We start from the raw sequence: 14,826 nt of genomic DNA on the forward strand, positions 1-14,826 counted from the left end.
ATTAAAAGTATTAAAAAATTCAGAAAAAAAATTAATTCCTAAAATTTTGATTTTTAAATATATTAAAAATGATTAAAAATTTAGAAAAAAATAAGATATTTTAAATTCCAACAAATTAACACAAATATTTTTAACACTAAAAAAATATTAATTTAATGAAACTTCTAATTAAAATTATAAAAAATTCATTTTGATTTTTATTAAAGATCTAAATACAATCTTATTTAGTGTTGATTAGAAATGAAATTTTTATGATTTTTAGTTAGATTTTTCACTAAATTACTGTTATTTTTTTCTGTTTTAAAAATACATGTTTTATTTTTAATGAATTTAAATCATGTTATTTTTTTTTTTAGGAATGAATTTTTTTTCCTAAATTTTTAATTAATTAAAAAATTAAAAAAATGGACAAATTGGAGGCTTACATGTGGTACAAAACAAAAAAACATAAACAAAACAACTCCAACTACACAAACAAAAAAATTCTTCACTCTCTAGAGAGATCCAGGAAGGATAACCCCTCAAATCCTTTGTGCGATACACCCAAGTAGCAACCCAAAACTTAACCCTCTCCCAAATGATATCACAATGGCAAGACTTTTCATCAAAAATTCTGCTATTCATTTTTAACCATATTATTCAAAAACAAGCCAACATCATAGCCCAAATCCCACCAAAGAAAAAGGAAATAGGAAAATATATTATAGCCCCAAAACAGGACACAAAACACAAAACATAGACTAAACCATAAAAATAGGCACAAAACATGACTCAAAATAAACAAACAACATACCTGTCAATTTGAACATATAGCTGAGACTACATAATGATAGTCTTCTTATAGACAAAATCTCAAATGAAGAGTAAATCAAATGAAGACTGCATTTAGCCGAGACTACATTGGCTCACAAAAGAATATATATATATATAAATTAAGTTAACAATATTAACAATAAAACAAACAAAACACATAGATAAATATATATATATATACTTGTGAATGTCGAGAGGATGATCAGAGAGCTTAGGGACGCCGCCTACGATGGAGCTGCCCGAGAGGATGATTGGAGGATGCCTTCGCTGCCTATGAAAGTCGAGTTTGGGGTTCAGTCATTTGGGGTTTGGGGAGAGAGAGAGACTTACAGAGGTTTGGGGTTTGGGGTTTGAGGTTTGGGGTCTGAGAGGAGAGAGTGGGGTTTGGGGTCAGAGAGGTTTGGAGTTTGGGGTTGTTTGGGGTATGGGGTCTAAGAGGAAAGATTAATTACTGAGGGAAAATTAAGTTTTTGGGGTTTTTTATTTGGTTTCGCGCGAAATAGGAGAGATATGCACACCTGTCTCTGAAAGTACCTCTGGTGACGAAAATTTTAAAGTCGTCGCTAGAGCCTAATTTTCTTGTAGTGATAATTTAAAATAGATTCACGTTAGACTAACACCTTAAACTAAGACTCACTCAATCTTAACAAATTTACACAAGTGAACAAGACTAAAAACAAACAAACAAATTTGAAAGTGATAATAGTTCGGATAATATGTAAATCGTACAAAACACAACACAAGACTAATTAATAATAGTATTCCATTTTATCAAGGAATTAAAGGCATACATAAATTAAGTTACACTAATAACATGCATGCATATTTACACCGTACGTAAATATGCCTGCTCATGTCATATCATGTGTAACATCATTATTCATTACTAATAGCATTATATATATATGATTGACATTATTTCATATATATGTAGGCGTCAATCGACATTACATAGAATACATATTAGAGTCCAGCACAAGCTCCGGTACCAACGACTCCAACACACACACACCCAGATTGGCAAGGTGACCAAGGCGCGCAAAATTTACCAAAGCATTGAGCATTCTTTCCTGAACTTTCTATCAATAATATATCTGAAAGAGAAGGTTCGACAGTGAGAGTGACCTGTGCCTGTCCAGGATGATCTGAGGAGTAAAGTTGAAGATTATTCAGAGCTCTCCCGCCACCTGCAAAACTAGTGGATGGAAGAAACACAAGAGCTATAACTATAGAATAGCTCATCATCATCACTACACTAGTATTGCCATGGGAGACGTCATAGGGCCACTTTAGATGGCTCCTGCAACAACGTCTCCCCTAGGGGGAGACATTAAATGTCTACAATGTCTCCCCCATATAGCCATTAAATGTCTATTTTGTTGTAGTGTATTGAGGTCTAAGTCCCTACAATACGGAGCCATGCAGACAATCAGGCCTCAAACAAATCTCTGCTCAAAGAAAGTCTAGACCACATTGGAGAAAGACGAGATGAAGCCCAATTGAAAAATACTGCACACCAGCAACGAGCTACTAGATACTTCAATAAGAGGGTTCGAGAAAGAAAATTTGGATTGGGAGACCTAGTGCTAAGGCATGTATTTTTAGCTACACAAGACCTGTCTGCCGGGGTACTCGGACCTAACTGGGAAGAACCTTACCAGATCGAGTCTATCATTCGACCTGGGTGTATAAACTGTCGAGGTTGAACGGAGAGTTGATTCCACGAGCTTGGAATGGCGAACATCTATGAGCTTATTATCAATAATGTAGGAAGGATGTTTTCATTGTAGCCAAGCATGTTTATTTTTTCTGCAATAAAATTCTCAGTTTTTTTCAAAAAGCTGTATTCTCTTTTAATGTTATATTTTTTGCAAACCCTCTTAATTTAATAACCTATTATCACACTCATAGGATATTAAGGGGGCATAAGTGGTATATTAACCACACACGAGCTGAAACTGTCTAGACTTAACCTGACGATAAAATTTTTAAGTGTCTGGATCACCAACCCGACATGAAATTATATAAGTGTATGGATTGTTAACCACACACGAGCTAAAACTGTCTGGACTTAACCCGACGATAAATTTTTTAAGTGTTGGATCACCAACCCGGCATGAAATTTTATAAGTGTATGGATTATTAACCACACACGAGCTAAAACTGTCTGGACATAACCCGACGATAAAATTTTTAAGTGTCTGGATCATTAACCCGAAATGAAATTTTTAAGTGTATGGATCACTAACCAAACATGAGCTGAATTAGTTTGGAACAAACCAACCTAAGCGACAATAAAAAAAGTTGGAATTTAAACCAGCTGTGAATTAAAGTCGATCCCAAGGTTGGAAAGTTTTGCCAAATATGTCTCGACTTCGTAACCTAGAGGATATACTCAAGGGTGAGAAAAAGGGACTAAAAAAGCAAGATATAACCAAACTATTAAAATTACATGCCTATTAAGTACTTTCGAGTGCATGGTAAAAGTAAGGTTCGACCTTGAGAATAACGAGGTCGAACACGGATATATCGATAAACTGTGCATGAGTGCATTGAAATTTGAGCGTAAATCCAACAGATGTATTTGTACAAATAAACAAATATAAAAGCAATCCTTTAATATAATATGCTCGAAATATATCGACCTAGAAATGTAAAGCATAACATTAAGGTAAAAAGCTTAGAATAAAATCGAATGCATAAAAAAACATTCGAGCGAAAAAAAACTGTATTCATAATGATTAAAGTTAATAAACATAGCTCTAAATCGAGTTATGTATTGTCTCCACCCCAAGGTCGTGTCGGCGAGCTATAGAGGGATGGGCCCACGAGCTCGAAGACCTCCTCCTTGGGGGAAGACTGTCAGTGGGAAGTGCGCGTGTTCCCACTTATAATAATTGCGATAGGCCGAGTCGTCCGTCGATTGGCCTTCCTCCAGGAAGCCGAAGGCTCGAAGCTGATCTCTGTGGAGAAAATAAGATAGAGATCACCGACCATAAGGCAGTTGGAGCAAGATGCCTTATGCTCCATCATCGATTCAGAGGGGGTGGGACAGTGGTAATTGGTTGTGGAAACAACTACATATCAGTATTCCGAGCTTTGTTATTTAGTGAAAGGAAAAATTAGATAAGTGCGGAGGCACTTACGGATGTGCTGGAAGGAGTAAAATCTTGAAGGACCGAGGCCATCCGTCCAGAAGAAGGAGAGCTTAAAGTTTAGAGGATGATTTGGCATGTCCTCAAAAAGCTTCTTCTCCTTTGGATAGCTCGACTCGTAATAAAAGCCATCCCCTCCCCGAGCTCGAGAAGAGTTGCTCTTGAGACAAAAGAGATATAAAATCTCTTTTGGCGAAGGCCCTTTCCACTTCATCTCGTGGTAGAGCGACCCAAGGGAAGATAGAACCCTAAAGGAATTAGTCTGGAGTTGGAAGGGAGCGAGTCCAACATCCAAACACGTTTTTGAGCTTTGAAATAGGTATGGATTGTTAAATATTTGTTCGTATGACTTTTTATATATATTTTTTTGCTTATTATTTAAAATTTATTGTATTTTTTATAATATAGTGATAATGTATAGGTTTTTAAGGTTGATAATCTTGATTTGGAGTTGCATTTGACTATTAGAAAATGTATGAATATTCCAACTATGTGATTATGATAATTTTCTTTATTAATCCGAATTTAATACTATTATATTAATAAATTGATAATATTTTGTTATTTTATAAAAGATTATTATTTATAATAATTATTTAGTGTATTAATCAATTTAATATTTTGTTGTTGAAAAAAAAAACAAATTAATATGTTGTTGTTATAAAAAAAAAAATCAAGTTAATATTTTGTTCAAAGAGTCATTTGTATAAATATGTTTTAATGTTTAGTTTGTATTAAATATTAAATATGTTTGGTACTAGTTATATATAAACGCAATAATTTAATACTTTATTTTTGTTTAAACGTTTTAGGACGGTTATTATTTTTGCGGTATATTTGTTTTGAATTGGCGGTTACTAACTTGAAGATTAAATTGAAGGTGAGTAAGTATTTTAGTTTTATTTATTACTATTGCACATATTTATAGAATTATAGTTAATTTATATAGAATTTACTAGAAATTAAGTTTGAAAACTAGTGAAGTATGTTCTGGAAAATTCATGTGTTGCAGTGGTATAGGGATGGAATAATGCATGTTGATTGAGGAAACTCTGCCCAAGTTTTTAGGATTTATTAATTGAACATGTTTTTAAATATGTAATATTTATTCATAGAGTTGTAATTTAAACTTTTTAGGTTTGGCAGTAGGTTTTGAATAGGATATCAAGGATTTGTGTGTTGCGTCGATAACAATAAGTCCCTAGTTTGAAGTAACATTATCATGCTTCTTGATTAGATAAAGTTACTTTGAACTACAGGTTTGGGTAGTCCTATTTATAGGAAAAATTCTGCTAATTCTTTTTAAAAATATTTAATACATAAGAAATTTCAATATTTCAAATAGTTACTTAGGTGAACTTCACATGTTTAGTTGTATGAACACTTTAGATGTTTATGTGGTACTTAACTTTTATTTCGGTATGAATGCGTATAAATATGTACATTAAGTATGTAGTTTGTGAATTTATTTTATTTTGAGTTTATTAGAATGTTCAAATATATTTATTAATATTAAAATAATTACAAATTAGAATTAAAAAAATAATTATGAAAATATTTTATAAAAACTATAATAATAATAAAATTATTTTTTAGGAAAAAGATACCTTTAACTTCGGTTACTATGTAATAACTGAAGTTAAAGGGTAGCATTTAACTTCTGTTGTTCCATAGCTTGGATTTTCAACCGATAGAAAAATTCGAGAAACACGATATGAAATTGTTAAAAGTTTTGGAGAAAAATCTTATTTAGTTCAATAATAATAATAATAACATATATATTTCTATAAGGTGCATAATTCAATAGGAGTTTTTAATTGATGAAAAAGTTCAGGAGGCGCGATTTGAAGGTAGTAATTAATATAGTTCGGGGGCAAAAACTGTATTTATTCTAGTACGTAATAAGAAAATTGTACACAACATATATAACATAACACAACAGAACATGTATTCCATTTGATTAAGGAATTAAAGACATACATAATGTTACACTAATAACATGCATATACATCGTACGTACGTATATATGCATGCGCACGTATAACATAATTATTCATTTATAGTAGTAGTACTATAACATAGACATATATATTTTTCCAGATGGGCAAGATTGCATAATCCGAAACCAGCCGGTCCAATACATATTATTCATGAGAAGACAAACCAACACAAGCTCCGAAACCAGTCGGTCCAACACATATACATCCAGCTTGGCAAGGTGACCAAGGCGCGCAAAATTTACCAATGCATTGATTCTCTTGTGGCCTTTCTATGAATATATCTGAAAGAGAAGGATTGACAGTGAGAGTGACCTGCACCTGTCCATCAGAGGAGTAAAGTTGAAGATTATTCAGAGCTCTCCCGCCACCTGCAAAACTAGTAGATGGAAGAAACACAAGAACAACAACTATAATATAGCTCATCATCATCACCACACTATTCTTAGTACTCTTCTCCATTTTCATCATATATATAATTATATCTCACAAGCTTGTATCTCTTCCTAACACACTAACATTGTATTTATAGCACTTCATCTATGATGAATTAATATATTTTATATATATATATATATCCATTTATGAATTAATACATTATTTGATGAGGTGTTGATGATTATTTTTTCTAAACAAGATATTAATTATGTATTCATGTCTGATCCTTCCCTACCTAATTTTAATTGTTACATTAATTAAATATTAATCCATGTGCATATGTACCTAATTTTATAGAAATATTTTTCTTAATAAAATAATAAATAAATATATCTATATATATATATAACTATAGTACGAGAAGAGACATTTTATATATTATCTTTGTTTTGGTTGTTGATCCCATATTGTATATATGCAAAACTCAATATACAATATTACTCTACACAAAACACATGCACATTATAAAATTTTGAAAACGCAAATATTTTTTTGGAACTCAAATCCTCAATCCGATGCCATTTTTGTTAAAGAAAAGAAAATCCAAATGATGTAATATACAGCTGCTTTCTATCGTTGATCATTACTTTTTTATTTGATTTTTTTCTCATTTAAGTTATTAGATTTTATTGAGGATTGACAAAAATTATAGGGTTCCATCTAAAATTCAATTAGTGATTAATGGAGCTACGTACTCATGTTTTTATTAATGATTCAATATTCTTACACTTGTTCAATGTGTGACACCATACTCCAATATCCTCCTCAAAATGGTGGCCATTTTTTGCCCATCAATTATCTTATCGTCTAGAAAAATATATATCATCAATTATATATAAGTATATGTGTGGTGAACGGTTTCTTCCTTCTTTTTTTTTAAAAAAGAAAAAATCTTTTAGGTGTGTCTCAAATCAAATGTGTTGAACCCTTCAATATCAACCTCATTTTATTCATTAAGATAAAGCCTTAATATAAATAGAATATTAGTGTCGTGCCAAATTTTCTATCCCAATAAATTGATGTCTCCTTCCCTGTCACTTTAGCATAATAATGATATGTACCAATTAATATAAATGACAATTATCTTGTTTGACAAACAAGCCCATAAATGTAATTTTGATGCATCTAATTTAATGTAATTTTTTTATTATTTCTTCCAAAGAAAATGTAATTTATATTTAAATACATGTATAAATATGAGATCATGGCGGCAAAACTACTCAAGTAGATACAAAATCTTGCAGTTAAATACCTAAGTAAAAACGGTAAAACTACTCAAGTAGTTACAATTCGTACAGGTAAATACCGATGTAAAAATTTTGACGTCAAAACTACTTAAATAGTGGAATTTTTTGCAGTTAACTCGCTACTGTTAAGTCAACTATTAAAACTAACTTTATGGAACACCTGGTAGCCTCCAATTAGTCCAAAATATTTTGAAAATAATTAAAAGTATTAAAAATTCAGAAAAAAAAAATTAATTCCTAAAATTTTGATTTTTAAATATATTAAAAATGATTAAAAATTTAGAAAAAAATAAAATATTTTAAATTCCAACAAATTAACACAAATATTTTTAACACTAAAAAAATATTAATTTAATGAAAATTCTAATTAAAATTATAAAAAATTCATTTTGATTAAAAATGAAATTTTTATGATTTTTAGTTAGATTTTTCACTAAATTACTGTTATTTTTTTCTGTTTTAAAAATAGATGTTTTATTTTTAATAGATGGAAGAAACACAAGAGCTATAACTATAACATAGCTCACCATCATCACCACACTAGTATTCTTAGTACTCTTCTCCATTTTCATCATATAATATGTATAGGATTCGATCTCACTTGTTGTATCAGTTCCTAACACCCTAACACTGTATTTATAGCACTTGAAATAATATATCCATGGTCACTGGTCATGATTTTTGCCTATACCTATCCTCTTTATTACGAGGGGTCCATTCCTCATAATTAAATTTGTATTTGTAGTATTAAATAATAATAATAATAATAATGCACACTAGGAGTGTTTGACAACAGACACACCGACACATTACAAGATTCTTTGATACAATAGTCTCTAACTTTCTATTATTATACGTTAGAATTGTGATTGATTTGTTCACTCCTATGTTTTATGTTTTGTGCTATCGTATGAACAAAGGCTCTCGGAAGAGGGGGCAGTGGCCCTATTTTTTTTTTTAATTTAAATTTTATCTTCAATTTTGCTTTTATAAATTATTTTTGACCATCTATATCTATATATATACTAGATACAAATAATGTACAATATGCACGTTTATTTAGTTTTATTTATAAAACTTATTAATTATTTTTAATATGATATTATTTGAGTTTAAGTTTAATTAAATTTTATTTAAGTTATAAAATCTATAGTTTTATTATTTTTAAATAATTATTATTGTAAAATATCTTAAAAATATCATATTTTAATTTGTTTAATTATTTATTATTTTTAAATAATTATTATTTATTAGTCAAACCTATGTACACACACTTAATAGTACTACTTTACCTTTCTTTATCACAAAACAAAATAGTTTCCAACATCAATATGAAGAAAAAAATAGATACATATGTTTGACAATTTTCTAGTGACAACAGATAGACTGTTTTATTTTTTTTTTTTTTATAAATGTCACTATTAATTACAACAAAAAATTAATTAGACACAAGTTGTTACTAATAAATAATGTCACTTCCTATACCACTCTAACATTGTATTTATAGCACTTGATGATGAATTATATAACATTGTATTAATATATTATTTGTGGTGCTCATTATGATTTTTTCTAAACAAGATATTAATTATATATTCAAGTCTTATCCTTCGCTACCTAATTTTAATTATTACATTAATTAAATATTAACTAATACATTAAATATTAATCCATGCGTATATGTATACATTAAAAAAATAATAAATCTATATATATATATATATATAACTAGCTAGTTGATTCCATCTGAGTAAACTCAATGGACCTGCACAATATACAATATTATTATACACAACACTCCATGCACATGTATTAATATTATACTCATAATGATTTTACATGTTCACATGTATTAATATTAATAACAGTATGGCACTTTCTTATGACACTATCTTATGGTGTTGTACATCAATGATATTTCTCAACAATTCTCTATATATATTTATATATATATATATATTTGTTATGCTTATTTGATTTAGATATGATTTATTTTTGCTAGTGAATATGAAGTGGATATTGGATTAAGGGCTTCGTAATTATAAGGTATTATATATTATTACAAATTATTATTATATATATTATTGGTTTTGGTTGTTGATCCCATCTGAGTAAACTCAATGGACAGAGAAAACACAAATAGTTTTTTTTTTTTTGGTGAATAAGAATCATTATATTGCTCAAATTCAAATCATGTACACTTATAGATTTCCTTCCACTACACCAAATACCCATTTCCATAACACATTAATATAATACTAACAAAAAAGAGTTATGCTAGGGTATTATACTGTGCATGAAAAAAAGGGCGGTAATATACACCATCCCGCCCCTTAGTCTTTTTTTTTTTTTTCAGTACTGAGAATTGAAAATTTGTGAGACCCGCCCTTAGCATTTTTTTTATTCCTGAGAGCAGAAAATTTGTGAGACCCAGAGACCCTTCGGCCAAATCCTAATTTCGTTTTGTTTCTCCCGGTCGTCGAGCCTGATCGACTCGACTCTTTTCCCTGCCCCCGGCCTCTCACTTCGTTTCGTTCTTCTTTTGTATCGTCGCTTGAATGAAGACACCCGATCGGCCTGACTTTCCCAAATGTCTACCACCGGCCCTTCTCCTTTCCGAGTTTGTATTTTTCGTGGTCGACGGGGAAGAAAGAAATGAATGAATGTTCTGAGACCCGAGACCTTCAAGGGCCAGGTTTTTCTTCTTTTCCTCTTAATTTTTTTATAATGGTTTTCATTTTATTTTCTGTTCAGGTTCTGGGATTTTAAATCTTTTTCATTTTGTTTTTAAAATTGGTAAATAGAGTTCTGGTAAATCTTCGGTGTTGGAAAGCGTGGTGGGCAGAGATTTCTTGCCTCGTGGATCTGGTACTTCTTTCTGGGTTTCGTTTTTTTGGATGATTTGTCAATAAAGATTTGTGTTTGGTTACTTAGAAAGTGAAGGAATTGTAAAATGTGTGGAGGGTTTTTTGTTAGTTTATTTTGGCTGGCAAAATATTGGGAGCTTATCTAATTGAGCATACACTTGTATGGAACTCATTTGAAAAAAGCTTTGCTATTTTAAGCATCCCAACTGACACAAATTGTGGGAATTTCTTTCAAGTTTTCCCAATCTTTCCGAGCAGCCAAGCAGAGTATTTTAACTGTTATATTCAGCCTGATTGGTGTCATGAATTGTGTATCTGATCTCATAATCAGAAGATGTGTAGTCACTCATAAGAGTTAAAATCATTTAGAATTTTGTATCCAATATCTCAAACAGTTCTTTAGTTTGTCTAACTAAAGGTCCCTGATTTCTAGGTATTGTTATGAGGAGGCCACTGGTGTTGCAACTTCATAAGACAGAAGATGGTCAGACTGAGTATGCGGAGTTTCTTCATGCTCCTAGAAAGAAGTATACTGATTTTGGTGAGTTAATTTTCTTATCTGGGAATTTCTTCTCGATTAAGACATTTATCATTTATTGAGGGTTTTTATTCTATTTGTTTAAAGATAATCTTTCTATTGTATTTTTTTCTTTTCTGCAGCTGCTATGCGTAAGGAGATCCAAGATGAGACAGATCGTATTACTGGGAAATCTAAGCAAATATCTAACATTCCAATTCATCTGAGCATATATTCTCCAAATGGTTTGTACTTTCATTTCATATGGAAGTGCTTTAAGTGAGCTAATAATATAGAAATATTAATCGTTTTATAAATTTGTGTAATCAATATGTGGAAATAAAAAAAAAATATCATCAGTAATTTCTCAAATTTCATATCCTTTCTTAATTTTTAATCTTTCCTTTATATTGCAACTTCTTGGTGGTGATTGTCCTTTATACCCCTTAATTGTCTATTAACCAAGATGTGTGCTGATGAATCTCTTTGTCTGAAGAACTATTGAACTTTTCTTTTTATAATTTTTGGACAAGAAAAAAACATGTATTAATTATGAAGAAAATAGTACAAGTTAAGCATAGATAAGTTATCCATACTGTAAAATTGCAACAGAAAGCTCCAATATCTTAGAAGATCAGAAAAGTAATACATCCTTAAAATCTATTACACCAAACAACTATGGGGCAACCCACTTTCAGCTTCTCTACCATGTCATTGAAAATTCTGTTATACTTGTCATACTTAAAGTTTTTATTTTGCGATGGTAACCTTGTTTTGCTGGCGACTCCTTGATGGATCTGCTGTGAAATTTATAATTTCTTTAGTCCATCTACAATGAACGGTAATCCAATCCACTAGAAAACTGTAAATTCTTATGGAAAGCATACTCTGTTGTCTGTTATATACACTTAAACTCTTCTCGTAAATTGTTACAAGCATGCTTTATTTGTGCAAATGAAATTGGAGATCACTGTTAGCTTTTCATACAAGTGTTCATCTTGAGCTTTATTTGTTTTCCTGGATTCTATGGATGATTATTCATATTACATTGCCTTGTTGATGAAACACTTCTATTCTACGTTGGTTTTAATTGTATAATCTATAATGACTAAAATCACGTTTCCTCTGGCAGTTGTAAACTTGACAGTCATAGATCTTCCTGGGTTGACAAAGGTTGCTGTAGGTAATAATTTTCTCTAATCTATATAATTCAGTCAAAGAAAATGGCACTTCCTTTCTTTATTTGGTAAATATAATGAATATATAATATCAAGTAACAAATTTTGGCTGTTGCAGAGGGACAACCGGAAACCATTGTTGAAGATATTGAAAATATGGTCCGCTCTTATGTTGAGAAGGTGAGTACATGAAACATTTCTTTTTTATTTCTCTCTGTTCTTTTTTTATATTTTTATTTTTGAATTCGAAATAAATGGTGGCAGTTTTCCTAGCTCATGTAGTCACTTGATAAACCAAACACAGAAATAAATGGTGATACTGTAAATCTAGAAAAGTAAATAGATGTTCATTGCCTATTGTAGATTCTTATAAAAGGAAAAAAAAGTGTTCTTGTTTTTAAGAGATGGAGGTGTGAGCCGTGAAAATGTATTTCATGTGGCTTCTCAAGAAATTGTTGGTATTTTTTTACCCATCATCTCTAAAAACATCTGCCAAATCCAGTATCACCACCATCAAAATATTAGATACTGCAAGAGTATCTACCAAGTCATGAGCTCCAAATTAATTATATATTGATGCAAAAAGATTCATTTTTTTTCTTCTTTTTTCTGGGAAACTAATTAATATTATTATTATTTTTATTCCTCCCCTCTTAAGTTGCAAACTGTTTGGGCCAGTGCAATTATTATTATTATTATTAATTTCATCATCTAAGAAACCAATTTATTAAATGAAGCAATGGAATTTCACATTTTAGGATGAAAATATTCATGTTCTTTCTTCTAGAACTCAATTTTGGGAATAGGGCAATCATCTATCTGGGCTTTGGATTAAATTGCTACTTTCTTACATGCCATTGCTTCAGTGGTTGAAAAGCTTTCATAAAGAAGGGCCAACAGTCAGTTTTATCTAGTATTTTTATATTCACCAATATGTGTTTGTGTCTTAAAAAAATGCAATGCAGTTGTTCCTATCAATTTCTTAGATTGTAAAAATTGTGGAGTTCTACCCCTATGTCAGTTGCAATTTCTACCTCAAGGGGAAGGATATCATTTACCTTATACAACTGTCTTTCTAAGTTCTAACTAAATATGCCTTACCAAGCTATTAACAGAAGAATCTAACTGCTTTTTCTCTTTAGTGTTTATAATAGTTTTTGTAGGACGTTGGGATTGTACTTTTTAAAATATTTGAAACTGTATAATGGAAGACATAATATCTCTTGTGCTTATTGGTCTGCGTAAAGAGCAGGTAATAAGGGATTGATTCTCTCTTTGGGCCAAACAAATAAAACTATACTGATATGTTCTTTTCCCAAATCAGTGATCTGTGTCATGTTTTTGGTGTTACATTATATAGAAGGATATGCATTAACAATGTATAAATATGTATATCTATTATCTGAAGAAAACAAAATTACAATTTGTTGTTCATATTTATAGAAGAATTGAAAAAGTTGTTTTCATAATCATAATTTCAAGATTAGTCTTTTGTTCTTCCTCATGCTTAGTGATACATTTCTCTATTTTGTAGCCTAACTCTATCATATTGGCTATATCTCCTGCAAATCAAGATATTGCCACATCAGATGCAATCAAACTTGCAAGAGAAGTTGATCCTTCAGGTAATCTTATAACTCTCTCTCTCTCTTCTTTTACATTCATCAGTTTTTCTTGTAGAGGCTAAGAAATAATTTTTCTTCATTGTAATTTGATATTTCAGGTGAAAGAACATTTCGGGTGCTAACAAAACTTGATTTAATGGACAAAGGAACTCAATGCCAAGCACACCAAGGTCTCATTCTTTCCTTATTAACCAATCATCCAATCTTCTTTAATGGATTTCAATGCTTCATTTTCTGTTTTTCTTCTTCTTCTTCTGTATGCAGATTCTTGAAGGTCTTCTGAAGTTGCCAGAAAACCGAGAATGCGCTGACTGTCGAAACAAGTACATTCATAACCCAACTCTTGTGTTGCACGTTCTTCACCTTTTCATCTTCCAATAGTGTTTTATTGCACAGTTTAGTCATCGTCTCATAATAATTTATACTTTTGCATATTTAGTGATTTAGGTTCTTCATTTGAAGGTTTTGCTATATTAGACAATATTTTGCTCCAGAGTTACTAGAGATCCATTGGAAAATTTTCAATTTTCTTGTTGGTTCATTGCCAAACTTCCCCATTTAGAGAATGAAATACTGAAGAAAATTCCAATAGAACAGCTCCTCAGATATCAGTATGGATGCATTTATGTTGGAATTTGCTAAAGAAATTATCAAAGAATGCCTCTTGTAAACAATCACTATCGTTGATTACATGAGTGGAATATTTTGTAAGCTTGACACAAAAAGAAATACTTACTATCATACCCTTTTTTAAAACCTTGACCGTAACATTCCAAATTTTGGAAAAATACTTCTATATTGGAAAGTGTTGCATAGTTTCCCTTGTTCTATTCTTAACTTTATGTAAACTTTATAACCTACAAATCTAAACATTGTTGTTGTATACTTCTTCAGGGCACCACGATGGGCTAGTGTGAACCTTGGAATATTTATATGCATGCAATGTTCTGGAATTCATCGGAGTCTTGGAGTTCTTATTTCAAAGGTGT

General features: G+C 30.7%; 1 protein-coding gene and 1 long non-coding RNA gene across 2 annotated transcripts; one reads left to right on the forward strand and one right to left on the reverse strand.

The window, feature by feature from the left end:
* Nucleotides 1-1,559: 1,559 nt before the first annotated feature.
* On the reverse strand, nucleotides 1,560-6,533 carry LOC133800602 (uncharacterized). The gene is made up of 2 exons (XR_009876541.1): nucleotides 6,337-6,533; nucleotides 1,560-2,000 (listed from the first exon to the last, which is right to left on the reverse strand). It is a non-coding gene; the product is annotated as an uncharacterized LOC133800602 (long non-coding RNA).
* Nucleotides 6,534-10,286: 3,753 nt separating this feature from the next.
* Nucleotides 10,287-14,819, forward strand: LOC133800884 (phragmoplastin DRP1C-like). The gene is made up of 8 exons (XM_062238984.1): nucleotides 10,287-10,518; nucleotides 10,951-11,058; nucleotides 11,178-11,279; nucleotides 12,167-12,217; nucleotides 12,331-12,392; nucleotides 13,747-13,837; nucleotides 13,936-14,160; nucleotides 14,732-14,819. Exons 2-7 carry the CDS (start codon nucleotides 10,959-10,961, stop codon nucleotides 14,118-14,120), a joined length of 591 nt encoding a protein of 196 aa, XP_062094968.1. The 5' UTR covers nucleotides 10,287-10,518; nucleotides 10,951-10,958; the 3' UTR covers nucleotides 14,121-14,160; nucleotides 14,732-14,819.
* The last annotated feature ends 7 nt before the right edge of the window (nucleotides 14,820-14,826 follow it).

This window comes from Humulus lupulus, chromosome 9, assembly GCF_963169125.1.
Source record: "Humulus lupulus chromosome 9, drHumLupu1.1, whole genome shotgun sequence".
In the NCBI taxonomy this organism is placed as follows: domain Eukaryota; kingdom Viridiplantae; phylum Streptophyta; class Magnoliopsida; order Rosales; family Cannabaceae; genus Humulus; species Humulus lupulus.

What these genes read in the sequence shown, in the direction of transcription:
- LOC133800884 (XM_062238984.1), top strand. Translation starts at nt 10,959, where the DNA reads ATGAGGAGGCCACTGGTGTTGCAACTTCATAAGACAGAAGATGGTCAG. An exon ending in GAGCATATATTCTCCAAATG is followed by an intron (nt 11,280 to 12,166) that starts GTTTGTACTTTC and finishes TTCCTCTGGCAG; the next exon opens with TTGTAAACTTGACAGTCATA. An exon ending in AAGAGAAGTTGATCCTTCAG is followed by an intron (nt 13,838 to 13,935) that starts GTAATCTTATAA and finishes TTGATATTTCAG; the next exon opens with GTGAAAGAACATTTCGGGTG.